This window comes from Pogoniulus pusillus, chromosome 24, assembly GCF_015220805.1.
Source record: "Pogoniulus pusillus isolate bPogPus1 chromosome 24, bPogPus1.pri, whole genome shotgun sequence".
NCBI classification, from domain to species: domain Eukaryota; kingdom Metazoa; phylum Chordata; class Aves; order Piciformes; family Lybiidae; genus Pogoniulus; species Pogoniulus pusillus.
The window spans coordinates 13,143,802-13,157,783 of record NC_087287.1 but is presented as its reverse complement, the minus strand read 5'-3'; the positions used below and the strand labels follow the sequence as shown (position 1 = coordinate 13,157,783).

General features: G+C 44.7%; 1 protein-coding gene across 7 annotated transcripts in view; it reads right to left on the bottom strand.

The window, feature by feature from the left end:
* The window catches only part of TUB (TUB bipartite transcription factor), a 140,864-nt gene that overhangs the window by 67,708 nt on the left and 59,174 nt on the right, over nucleotides 1–13,982 (bottom strand). Inside the window, exon 1 of one of the 7 annotated variants that reach the window (XM_064163662.1) lies at nucleotides 539–1,002. The exons of the other annotated variants lie outside the window; for them this stretch is intronic. Coding sequence (XP_064019732.1) covers nucleotides 539–576 — 38 coding nt within the window. The 5' untranslated portion in view covers nucleotides 577–1,002. Of the gene's footprint in view, nucleotides 1–538; nucleotides 1,003–13,982 lie in introns of those variants that run through there. 7 annotated transcript variants of the gene reach the window in all.

Below are 13,982 nucleotides of genomic sequence, written 5' to 3'. Positions count from 1 at the left end.
GCGGCACCGCTGGCCGAGAACGCTCCGCGCCCTGCCCGTCGTCCCCCGCCCGGTTCCTGTTAGCACCCGACGGACAGGGGCAGAGTGCGCCCACCAGCGCCCGCCGGGTCCGGCATACTCGCGGCTGAAGGGCGCCGGCCGCTACCGACGGCGCAGCGCCCCGGGTGTTGCTGTCCGGCCCGCTCTGGGGGCCCCGTGGGGGAGGCATGGAGCAAAGCTCTCCCCATTAAGAGATATTCCAGAGGCGCTCCCACTCTCTGCGGGCCTAAGAGCTCTCCCCGCAGAACAACCCCTTAACTTTGCTGAGCAGGACCGGCCCGAAGTTGGGAGACGGGACTGGCACCCTCTCCGATACTGGCCGCCGACCAGCAGGCACGGGCTGGCCCGCGCTCCGCTGCCCCAGGTGGGACCTATCACCTCCGGCCGCGCCCCAGGTTCCGCATGCCCGCCGAGGGGCACCAGCTCCAGCCCAGGAGCAGTCCCGGTGCCTCCGCCCGCACCGCTCTACCCACCGCCCCCCAGCGGGGCTGTCCGCTACCTGTAAGGGATCCAGTCCGCCTGGTGCCTTGAAGTCATCTCTCGCCGGCGACGCTGCCCGGAGCCGAGGAGGGGAACGCAGCCGCTGCTGCCCGTGTCGGAACCCGCCACGGCGCGGACAGCATCCTCCGTCCGGGGAGGGGACGGGCGGCGCACCGGTTATCCCGGCAGCGGCCGCCGAAACATCCCCCCGGGGAGGGCTCCCAGTGGCGGGCCGGGCTGCATGGGGAGGGGGACGGACAGGGGCAGCGGGAGGCGGCTCCCAATCCTTCCTCCCTGCTCGAAGCAGCGGTTGAGTCGGGCACCGGAGCGGGGGAGGGGGGCGCGGGAGGGGGCGGAGGAAGGGCTAGCAGCGGACAGGGAAAGGCAGGGCAGCAGCGCCGCGTCCGTGCTGCTGCTACCCGCCCACCCTCCCGCTGCCGCCACTACCGCCGCGGCGCTGAGGCATCGCCCGGCTAAATCGGGCCGGACCGAACCGCCCTCCGCTCCGGGCCCGCCCCTGCCCCGTCAGCTGCGCCGCCACTGACTCACGGCCGGCGCCTGTCCCGCCACTGGGCATGTGCGGGTTCCGCGGCCAGCGAGGGACGGGCAGAGCGGGGTGCGGTATGCTTATCGCGGTGGGTAGCGGCCGGGCCCTGACACAGGCAGCGGGCAATCACGTTTCGTGGCCGACTGAGGCACGGCTGAAGTGAGAGGAGAGCTCAGCTTGAGCCTGCGATCTCCTCAGTCTAGCTCTGTCGTTGCAACACGTAAATCTCAGCAATTCGACCCAAAATGGCTGAGGAGCCCCGTCCCGGGGTCTGTTACTAAAAGCTTAACGCGGCCATTCGGAAGCGTTCGTGTTACCAGTGTGCCAACAAGGCACCTCGCAGTGATGCAGAGCTGCTGGACGTGGTTGCTGCAGCCCACGTGTGCCCGCACTGGCACCTCCAAGAGGGTCAGCCCTCTTGGGGAGTCCACAGTGGGAGGCTGAGGCTGGCTGGGAACAGAGCACAGGCACGGCTCCCGGAGTAGCCCAGCTTTTGGCACGCAAGTCTGCTGCAGGTCACCATCTGCTCAGCCAGGCAGGAGCAGCTCCACTAGCTCTACAGCCACAGAGAAGTGAAGCCCATTTACACTACTGACCATGTAAATCCCTCCTCCTCATTTGTGTCAGATTATATGTTTACATAAACAGTTCCTGACTTGGTGGAAGAAACATGATGCGAAATAAAAAGGAGCTAGCAAGAGAGAAGGATTAATGAAGAACGTCTGTTTGCTTTGACTAATGGCAGTCTGGGTCCTGTTACCATGAAAGCTCTGTTGTAAATAACATTTGTACTGTGTGTGAAGGAGATACATAAAGGACAGACTGATTGTGAGTTAGCTGAAGTCACCTTTTTGAACAAGCACTGAGGAATAACCCACCCCAGAGTTGAGTGTGGCACCCACTGTACCCCAGAAAGGCTCCCAGGTGACAAACACTTGAAATTCTTGCTATCCCTAAATGGCAATGCAGCTTTGCTACTCAATGACTTGAACTCATACAGGTGATCCCACTTCAAAGTATCCCACAACTAAAAGACTCTGGAAGGTTGCACATCTGAGTAAAGAGACAAAAAGAAGAAAAAGGTTCACCTAAGAAAACAGAAGTTTGAAAGTGTCTGGGAATAGTAGAGCAGAACAGGAGGAAAGAAACTTTTCTACTTTTATAGCGGGGAAAAAGAAAAAAGAGGGACAACATTATAATACAGCAAATTAAAAACAGGCTGAGGGAAATACTTTATCACACAGTTCACCAAAGAACATGTCTGGGCCCTGGAAATCAGCAAGTCAAGAAAATAGGGCATGCTTAACAGAAATGTTACCGTTTTCTTCTCTGTCATAAAGATTTGAGATGCTATTTTGTTTTAAAGCCAGAAACTGGAATGCAAACCCTTTCAAAAAGTCAAGGAAGAACTACTTCACATCCATGTGGATAAAGCAATTTGCTGCTCTCTTGACCAGCATCAGGTACTGGACTTGACAGACCTCAGTTCCAGTCAGGCACGGTCTGGAACTGTGAAATAATGGGCTTCACCACCTGGCAGCGTTAGCACTTTGAGAAGGTAGCTGCAGCAGAGAGATCCTGTCTCTCAGTAGCAAGCTGCTTTGTAAGCATGCCCATTAGCTGAGGCTTCCATAGAAAAGAAGAAAGGAAGGATTAAAAATGAGCAGTTTCATGTCTTTGGAGCCAAAAGCTCTCAAGGCTGATGATTAGAATAGCTATTTTCACCAAAGTGGAAGTGTGTTGTCTGATGGATGAGCTGATGTACACACATCAAGGGAAAAAAAAAGATCCCTCTAAACCTATGAGTGGAATACAATATGGAAGTGCTTTACAAGCAAGCCCAAGAGCATAGTTGTGTTAACAAAGACAAAGCATACAGGGTTAGAGCATAGTTGTGTTAACAAATACAAAGCACACAGGGTTCCTAGATGTTCAAAATGGGAGCCTGCCAGGGTGTCCCAGCAGATGGGGGTGCACAGAGCATAATGTCCACTTAGGGAGAGTTGACACAGAGGAGGATAATCAAGAAAATTGTATGGGGAGCAAAGAATAGTTCTCTGATTTTGTATCTGCTTTTGTAGGGTTTACTTACATCTGCAAGCTCTTCTTCACCCTCTCCCACCTTGATTCTCTCTTTACCATCTTTGGTTATTTGCTTTTTTTACTGCCTCACTCTCCAGGTCTGTTTTTTTTCTCACTGGTAATGCTCTGCCCCCATTTCTGAAGCAGGTGAGATGAGCAGAAAGATGAACACCAACCTGCTGCAGCTGACAGCATTAAAAGCAGAATTACTGCACCAACCTTCTGCAGCTGACAGCATTAAGAGCAAAGTTACTGCACGTCTCTGACTCTGAGCAAGGTCCTGACTCACTAGCCCCCTATGGATGTCAACCCTGTTTTGTCTACATGCACTCAGAGCTAATTCTGAATGACAAGGCAAGAGTCAAAAATAAGTCCTTGCTGAGAGGATGACCAAGGTGTTCATTTTGCTGTGTGACAAGCTTCAAGATTGCCCTTGAGTTGCAGATATGCTCACTGACATTTCTAGTTTCTGCAGTTCAGAGATGACCTGGCAGTTACAGGTGCCAGTATCCCCCAAATACTACTGCAACAAAACCCAGGGAAAAAATATCAGCATGTAAGAGCCTTACATGCAATGATGATTTCTGGGTGCTGTCTGTGAAGAGAATTGTCCCAGTCAAAAGCCACGTTTAATTAGCTTCAGATACCAGCCTGATCAGCAGCATAGTCTGATAGAGTAGTGCTTTAAAGGTTCGGTGATGGATGTATGGAACAGATGGAAAACACAAGGTGGATGCAAACCTTGCTCCTCCACTGCCAAACATGTCTCACTGAGTACCATCGTCCTTGATGTGCTGTGTGCTACCTTTCCAATTATTTCTAGTTTGTCCTCAGTGTAAAATAAATGTCCCACTAAAACATTTTTTGATTGAGATGATGAATAATACAACACAACTGTATCTAACAGCTGAGAACACCTGCATTTGCAACTGAAAGCCTTCTGGCAATCTGGGTAGAGAGCAAGACATCAAAGCAGGAGGATTCTGTTGAAAGGGAGCTGGAAGAACCTAAGCAAGCAGTAAAATAAGAAACAGATGTAAACCCTTTCCTAAATGTACAGATTAATTCATAAGCTTAATTTACCCATGATGGAGGAATTGCTTATCATTTAGCTCCTAAACTGTTAAGGAATAAATACATATATGGATTTGAAAAGTGTACAGAGTATCTTCTATCTGCCTGTGTTCCTATTGTTCCTCTTGCTGGTGCCACTGTTGCTTCTGCACTAGTGAGCACAGCACCATTCAGAGCTTGTGTGCTTCCAGCAGAAGGTCAGCATGTTGTGTGGCTTAGGTGGCTTCCTACAGTTTATACCTGCTGTGGTAGGCTCAGATTAGGTATTGAATTATACTCCTGTTTCATTTGCCTTCTTAGCTGACCTGAAGGAAGGCTGATTGTAGAAAAAGGTAAAGTATAGTAATGAACATCACAGATATTTTAAGACTCATCTTGGTTTTGTGCTGTGATGTAACATGTCCTAACCCACAGTTCCTGCCTCATTCATAGAATCATAGAATCAACCAGGTTGGAAGAGACCTCCAAGATCATCCAGTCCAACCTATCACCCTGCCCTATCCAATCAACTAGACTATGGCACTAAGTGCCTCAGCCAGTCTTTTCTTGAAGACCCCCAGGGACGGTGCCTCCACCACCTCCCTGGGCAGCCCATTCCAATGCCAATCACTCTCTCTGTGAAGAACTTCTTCCTAATATCCAGCCTATACCTACCCTGGCACAACTTGAGACTGTGTCCCCTTGTTCTATTGCTGGTTGCCTGGGAGAAGAGGCCACCCCCCACCTGGCTACAATGCCCCTTCAGGTAGTTGTAGACAGTAATAAGATCACCCCTGAGCCTCCTCTTCTCCAGGCTAAACATTGATAAGACATCCCAGAGACTGATTCAATCTTTACTTCTGAGGTCTTTTAAACGAGTAAAAGCTGACAGTTTATTGTCTCTGGATCAGCTCGAGCATAGTGCAGAAATCACTTCTATCCAGCATTTTGAATCCTACAATAGCACACACACAGAAAAAAAGACAGATTTGGCACAAGCATGTAAGGATTCTGGGTTTTCCTTTGTTGGCTTGGACATTTCCAATTTTAAACTCCATATGACAAGGAGCAGGGATGTGTTTGTGCTGGCGTAACTACAGAAGTGGCTGTGTTTGGATTTTTCCATTCCAATATATCTAAAACCAAACCGTCATATTGGAAGTAAAACCACACCACATAAAACTGATCTGCATTCATTACAAACCTGGAGTTCCTGATGAAGTTCATGAACTTCTTTGTATGAAGCTCAGATCAGTAGTGAGTGTATCTAGGATATTTTGTTTGTTTGTTTGTTTGAAAATCAAACTCTGCAACTAACCAGGACCAGATGCAAAAGCTGATGTTTTACGTAATGAACTGAAATTCATCACGTTCAGTGGATTTCTTCCCAAGCAGTGATTTCTGGAATGTGTTGAAACATATTCAGAATAAATTCCAGGGATGATGGTGTTAAAACTTTCAGAAACCAAAAAAGAATGCTCATAAATAAAACAAAACCAAAGCCCTATATGGTAATTTTAGCCATAAACACTTCGGTTACACAAAACATGAGAGAGAGAATTTGGCTCATTTTTGTAGGCTTTGGATGAGGCTTATGCCAAGTTCCTTGCCTTTGTGCCTCAAACAGAAAGAAGCTCAGGTTAAAGCTTTTTTTTTTTTTTTTCCCTTGTAAGTAATAAATTGATTGCTTTTTATATCTCAATTTCAACTATAACAAGGAAATTTTGTGGTAAAGGTGAACAATTTGAAGATGAAACTCCGGGAAGGACACAGATTGGTACATGAAAGATTTACTGCAGCCTTTACATGGTTGATCCTCTCCATCTCTCCCTGAAAGCTCACTTTTCTGCAGTGCATTTCATCTATTCTCATTCCAATAAGTACATTTCTGTTTCTTTATTGTGAGGCTCTGAAGCATAAATACCAATTTGGTAACACACGGAAATAAAATGTGTTCTGGAGTAACAGAGCAGAGTTCCCTTGCCATGCAGAGGGATTCTTCACTTCAGTCACTTCAGTTTGAACTTGCCTAGCTCCACTGAGATTCTAATATGAAATATTTCACAATTAATATCAGGCTGACACCTACATCTACATATTCCTATAAAATAAGTAGGAGAAAATGTTAACTGTTCAGGAGTGAAAGTTGTGAAGCTCACTTGGCCAGTACCAGAAATAAAACCTTCTATGCCATTTGCCACTGGTGACCTGCTTTCAACATCTGCTAAATAGGTTTTTGGTCCAGTCTGATAGTAGATCCTTTAACAACATTTGGCTCTCTCTCTCCAGATTTTGTGCTACCTGTTACTAAGGTAAAAAACAAAGTCTCTCACGTGGAGACAGACTAACCTATGTGACTGTTGTACATAAAGTCACTGAAACTTGAGTAAGAAACCAGTATAATCACCAGGGCTCCTGTCATCTCCAGAATTGCTGTCCCACTGAGCACTCATCTAAATCCAGTGGGACTGCTAGAAGTGGATGCTGCTATAATATTATCTTCAGACTTTTTACTGCCCTCTGTTATTATTCTTACATCTTAATACCTACAATGATTGTTCATGAAGGGTGAATCTTCCTGTGATAGTCCTAAAATACAAAAGTGGGTAATTCTATCCCATTTCAGCATGCCATTTCACATAGGTTTTGCTTTTAAAGGTTTCTTTTCCCTTTGAAGATTATTATTAAACCAGATTTTTACAGCGTAATTTTGCTCTCATCTCTTGCACTGAAGCTTTTTGAACTGTTCTGAACCATTCACACTATTTACATGTCACTCAAAGCAGTTAGAACACCAAACACAACTTAAAAAGGCATATTTTCAAGTACTTTCTCACCCAAAGTAGATGTCTCTCTACCATAAGACAGGTACAGACGGAGGACCCTGAGGTGTCCTTTCAGGACAAAAGCAGGCTTTTCCAACTCAAGGTTGGGAGAGCTACACTGAAATTCTCATAAGCTGTTAGCTAACAGTAGCATGTCTTAGCCTGCTGAAAGGATAAACCTCATACTGTTTCTTCATATTAAATAATCTTTCCTTTGCAGCATGGCGAGTAGGCAACTTCTTAGCACTGCAAAACCTCAGGATTAGTGTGAAGCTAAGTACATCCTTCATAACTGTTCTGTGAAAGGCAGAACATAGGCAGACATCACTTGCAGTAATGCACATCCAAAAAATCCCATTGAAATTATAGCTCTAAAACTGCCTGCCCCAGCTGAGGATATAGTTTTAAATGTTCATGCTTAGATTTTGGGGAGCTAAAAAAATACCAAGCAAAATGCTCTCTCATCTCAGAGATATTTCCAACTCAATGGATGTTTCAAACTCAAACATGACTTATTTGCTCTTAAAAGCTGTTAACTTCACCTGACAATGAGCCAGAAAATTGAAATGCTCCCAGCAGAACTTGTAAGTAGAACCAGAAATGCTTTGCCATAGATGCTCATTTGGAACATCATGATAATGACCTCATTTTATACCCTCTGGATTTCTTCTTTCATCAAACATCATCAAGGAATTCATTGTATAAAGGAAGGAAGGAAGGCAGATTTTGAAAGAATTAACATGAAAAAATTAATGTTCCATTGCACTTTAGCACAGAGTTGTGATAGATTCAAATGAGTTTGAGTCCACTGTACAAGGACAAAAAAGATGTGAATGGTTTTGTTTGGTGTCAAACAGCTAGAAAAGCAGAAAACTAGCTGTAGAATAGCTGAGCACTTTTATAACTAGGACTTATTCTACACTCTTAAGAGTCTTTAGATGGCAGTTAAGATTAAATAGTTGTTATTATCATAGAATTAACTAGGTTGGAAGAGACCTCCAAGATCATTCAGTCCAACCTATCACCCAGCCCTGCCCAAGCAATTAGACCATGGCACTATGTGCCTCATCCAGTTTCATTGCTTTAAAATGCTCTAGCTAGTAAAACTTTTCAAAGAGAGCAGGAATAAGAATTTAAATTGTTGCTTTTCTGCTCTTCCTAATAGAATGGGTTAAATATATTTGAGCCTGCAATGGAAACACCTGATTTTCCTTTCAAATGTATGCATCTTATTAGCTTGACTTACTGCAATCACCTGCACTTCTGGCCAATATATGACATTATTTGTAATATGACTGCTTTACATCATCTTTTTAACGCAGTAAAATGCTGCATTCACATTAGAGATGATAAACTGAGGCAAGAGCCAGACTGTTTAGTTTGCCTAGAGCTGTATAGAAAGTCTCTGGGTAAGCTGGGAATTGATCTGTTCATCTTCACTGAAGCATCCACCTACTGCACGTATAAATTGTACTCTGGGCACCGTGTGCCAAGCACTTTCCGAGTCCTCCCTATTTGCCAGTACAAGGACAGGATGAGAGTGCATTTCTTACTCAGTGCTTCCCTGAATTGCAATCTAATGCAACTGATAATAATTTCACGTGCACTGATACACTAAATTAACTGAAGCAGCTGGCTGAGAATTTCTGTTCGCAAGAGCTATTATTGATTTCACCACACCATGTTTCCACTTTACCTCCATAAAGGACTGGACCTGTAGCCAAATAGTCCAGCATAAGCTAAATGTGAGACACTGCATTCAATAACCTGGTCACCTTTTTTCCCCCTGTTGTTATCTTTTAGAGTATTCTTTTAAAATGCCTCTGTTTACTGTTGATCAGGTTCTCAGTGATTTGGCTGTTGGAGTTTAACAGACACTTGCTAAGCAGCTCCCAGCTTCCACTGGAGAATGCTAGGGCAGCTTCATCTTGACCGGTGAAGAAGCTCCCCATGTGGCCATCTGGGCACTCCTTAACTACAACCTTTGGGTCCCTGAGCTCATCGTGCAGCCCACAGACCACCTCCAGCACACCTTCCTACCACCACTTCATGCCTATTCTTGGCAGAACTCTCCTGCATTCACTTGCAGAGGGACCTCAGGCACTCCAAATGGTCCTATCTGGCTACAAATTTGCCAGCCCCTCCAAAAGGCAACACTTGAAGAGTTCTGGCACAATACAGACAAGGTCTCACCACCTCCAAGGGAAGAGCAACTGCATGGGACTAGACCCTACTGTGTTGCATCCCTGGGCACAACACTTTTCCTTCAGAGGAGGAGAACTCAGTGCTGAATTACTAGCAGTTCTTCTGTCAGAACTCTTATCAGCTGCATCTGGCAGACCAGGAGCACATTTTCCTCATTAACTTCAGTGGTTTGAGCAGAGTCCCCTCACCAGCAAGTACAAACCAAAGCAGGATTGTTTGTTATGTTGCTATTGTTTGCAAACTCTATTTCCTGGCAGCCAGACAGGAAGATAAGCTTTTCAAATTTCCACTCTATACATAAAATGATACAGATGTAAGCACCAATTAATTACTAAGCAAAACATATACTCATACCTTCAAAGAACTCTGCATCAACAACCAAAAAAGCCCACAAAGAATTCATTAAAATGAGATTTCTGCTTAAAAAAAAAGTTCTTCAGAGAGACTTTCCTTACACAGCAGAAGATAAGGTAAAGCAACATTTCTTACGTGATTTTGAGATAAGGATTAAACCCAAGGGAAAACAAATTAAATAGTTTACATCTCTGCAGTTAATATTGTATAAAAATTACATGGATATAAAGGTCTCTGAGCCTGTGCAGATTTTCAAGCAGGGAGATGACTGCATGAAATCTGTCTTCTTTCTTTTGCTTTCCATAAGGCAGCCTGCTGGCCCCTCAGGCACTTTTCAGGACAATATCTGCTTTCTCCTAAGTTACTGTAGGTAGATATATCTGGGTATTCTCTCCCCAACTATGGAATTCCTACTTTGACTACTTGGAATTTCTCCCCATGTCCTTATCAATGGCAGTTCCATTCTAAACCAAATCCTGCTGCACCTTGCTTGCACTGGTACCACATTTCCCCCGCTATCCTTGCAGCTGTGTGGTCAGCCAGGTTCATGTGTCCAGTTCATTCCTGTGCCAAACAATTTTCATCTCTGGATCATAACACTGATTTGCAGCCATGTCCTTCAAGGCCCATTCAGGAGCAGCAAGTTATAAAGCCAAGCCAACTGAGAGCAGACATAATTCCAGATTCATACAAAATGTATTATTTATGACTAAACCAAAAGGAGGCTGTGAGATCAACACAACATTCCTTCAGCGAGTGTGTAGATTCAGTACATGTGAAACAAGGCAGATGATCTGCATGGATAAAAGATATTAGGTATTCACTTAAAAATAATAAATGTTTTTTTGTGGTAGATGCTTAGTCACAGGCTTGAATTTCGGGGGAGGGGGAGAGGGTGGGTTGTGTATGTGGAGAAAGGGCATGAGGCAGCTCAAGATGTCACTTGACTCACTGTTACTGCCTTGCTGCTGGTACCACTAATGGTGCTCATCCCTGCATGGGTGATGTGGCAATGCCACAGTTTACCTTTCACGCTTACACAGATCTGTCTCATCTTCTTGAATTTAAAGAATCTGTTAAGGTTCTTCAGGAAAGATCAAGGTTTGGGTCTTCAGGAAGGGATTTTTGCTGTTTCTGCAGTGTTGCCCCACCTGCCTCGGGACAGCAGCACAGTTAATCTCTAAGGGACAGCACACTTTGGCTAGAAGATAAAGAAACTGGAGACTGGGAAGAAGTAGAAAAGAGCCTGGGGGGACACACACACATACTACAAAATGGGAGTGGAGAGGAAACCAAAATACCTGATTTTCTGCATTCACTCCAAGTCAGCTCCACCCACACTGGTAGCTCTTTTCCCAGAGAATACAACTGGTTTTAGGTGTGTTCTATTTATGTGTTCTGCACACACCTGTTGTACCTCCAGGAGCCATAAAGAAGCAATTGTGCATGCTGGATATTTGGCACAGACGTGTTGCCACTACACCTGCTGCGTGACTCTGCTCCCTGTCTCATGGAGTCCAAACCATTACAATGCCCTTGAGAATCCACCTGGCAAAAGGCTCTGCCCCTTCCTAGGGACCTACTGAGCAGTTTCCTCACTCTAACATTTGCTATTTATTGATTCTTGTCCATGCTGTGTTCCTTCATATTAGGACAGTGGTAGTATAACAGCTTGCTTACAGCCAGTGCTGTGTTGTGTTGTAGTATGAGATAGATGTGTTGAGACACATGGACTCAAAGACCTGGTGAAATTCTCACCTGGGCCTTCAAACATGTTCTCAGTTTCATTCTCAGGCAGACCCAGTTAACAATAGGACTCTTCTTTTATGCAGAGATGTCAAAGCAAAACCGAGACTCAAAGAAGGAAATTAAGTCAAATAGAAAAAAACCCCACAGCCAATTCAGAAAACATTGGGAAATGGATGTGGCAAAGGTGAAAACAAGTTATAGGGTTAAATATACATGAAAATATAAACCCAGAAAACAGGAGACCGGGGTCTACCAGACAGAGTTGGAGTTAACAGACTGAATAGAGTCAGAGAAACTACAGACAAAAGGTTTATATATCAGCAGGCTGTGGAAAAACAAAACAGAAGCAAAACAACCCTACAACAATGAAAACCCTCCAAAATCACCACATATTGTAGCAGGTTATGGAGTAAGTCTGTCAATTAGAAATGAGTCACAGCTGAAACACATGAAGGTATGCAGCACCTGGAGTGGTACACAAGCAGGTGGTGGGTGTTAGTGCTTCCTTTCTATTTGCTAACTTCTTACCACTTGATGGCAAGGAGTTTTGTTGCACAAAACATGCCAGCCATACAGCAAATGAGCAGCACTTGAAAGAAAACATATTGCATCGTTGTTTTTTTGTCTGAATGGCAAATTTGACTTCAAATTGTTCCATGGAAACAAAACTGTCTGTAGAAAAAAATATATTGTGGTGCTAACTTCTGCTGAAAGTACCCAGCCTCATAGAGCACTCTTGGAGGTTATGTTTCCCTGCTGTTTGCACAGCAGGAAAAGAGTTCTTGTTTTCTTCTCACACTTTGTGTGCTGGCACTTCAACAGAACTAAACTTATTATTACTACTACTACTGCATTGAGGTAAGACAGGGCAGGCTGTGGCTCAGATGCAAATTGTGTTGTGTAAGGAAATATTTGCCTACATATAGATATTTCCAGAAGCCCATCGGAGTTGATGGAAGTATTGATGCACATTTATTCTGTAGTCAGCCTAATCTGATCAAGGTAGGAAAGAAGAGCAGAATCATATTTGGGATCACAGAATCACAGAACTTTAGAGGTTGGAAGGGACCTCCAGGGATCATTGAACCCAACTTCCCTGCCAAGGCAGGATCACCTAGGGTAGTTCACACAGAAATGCATCCAGGCAGGATTTGAAAGTCTCCAGAGAAGGAAACTCCACAACCTCCCTGGGCAGCCTGTTCCAGTGCTCTGTCACCCTCACTGTGAAGATGTTTCTCCTCACGTTGAGGTGAAGCCTTCTCTGTTCCAATTTGTAGATGAGATGTATCATACTGTGCTCTCCTAATGCCTGTAAGTGCCAGGTTTCTTTGATACAATTTTAATTAACTGCAATTTGAGCTAACTCTGGATATTTAGAGGGGAAATGTTAATTAATTCCAATATTTTGAAAAATCAGTGAATAAGTTTTCTTTTGAAAATGAAACCTTTAACTGAACTGTAAATCAGAAAAGAAAACTGGAATTTTTCCAGTATTCATACAGCATCCTGCTTAACAAAACTTCGCTATCCACTGGAGGGACTTTAGGGTGGAAGTAAAACAGAGGGTGCCCTTGTGCATGTTGTCCCTACCTGTGCTAGTGGAAGGTGTCCCTGCCTATGGTGGGGGGTTGGAACTAGATGATCTTTGAGGTCCCTTCCAACCTAAACCATTCCATGATTCTCTTCTATACTCTAAGTCTATTTTCCTTCTTCAATATAGCAGTTGTAAAAAATATGAAGTAGTATGAGCAGTCCTGCCTGCTTGTGTGACACAGACACATATTGTCCAAACATAAAATGGAGACTCTGGGCTCTTTTAACACCTACCAGTCAATGATTTGTGTCACTGCCTATAAATTATTTGCTTTGCACAACATGAAATTAATTCTGTGCACATACAAAAGGAGATGTGCTTCTGTCCCAGTTGCACTCTCAAGAGCAGAACTGATTAAATACATTTATCTTGAAAAATGTCAGGTTTTCAGCATCATACATTTATTTCCAGAGGTGCTCAGGTTATGTGGCCTATCTTGTGATCAGCTGCATCCCTGAAGCAATCTATCACCCCTCTATTTAAAAGAAAATATTAATGAGCTAAGGTATGAACTCCTGTAGCCCCTGAAGCATGTGAGAACTCCAAGCACCGAAGTGAGGCATCAAAACAGGCAGCAAATTAGGAAGCAACAATTTAACAAGAGGTTGTAAGACTCTGGGCCTGTTTAGCCTGGAGAAGAGGAGGCTCAGGGGTGATCTTATTACTGTCTACAACTACCTGAAGGGACATTGTAGCCAGGTGGGGGGTGGCCTCTTCTCCCAGGCAACCAGCAATAGAACAAGGGGACACAGTCTCAAGTTGTGCCAGGGTAGGTATAGGCTGGATGTTAGGAAGAAGTTCTTCACAGAGAGAGTGATTGGCATTGGAATGGGCTGCCCAGGGAGGTGGTGGAGGCACCGTCCCTGGGGGTCTTCAAGAAAAGACTGGATGGGGCACTTAGTGCCATGGTCTAGTTGATTGGATAGGGCTGGGTGATAGGTTGGACTGGATGATCTTGGAGGTCTCTTCCAGCCTGGTTGATTCTATGATTCTATGATTCTATGACTCAGTTTCAGCTGACTGAGGTTCTCAGTCCAAGGCTCAGTTGCCTGAT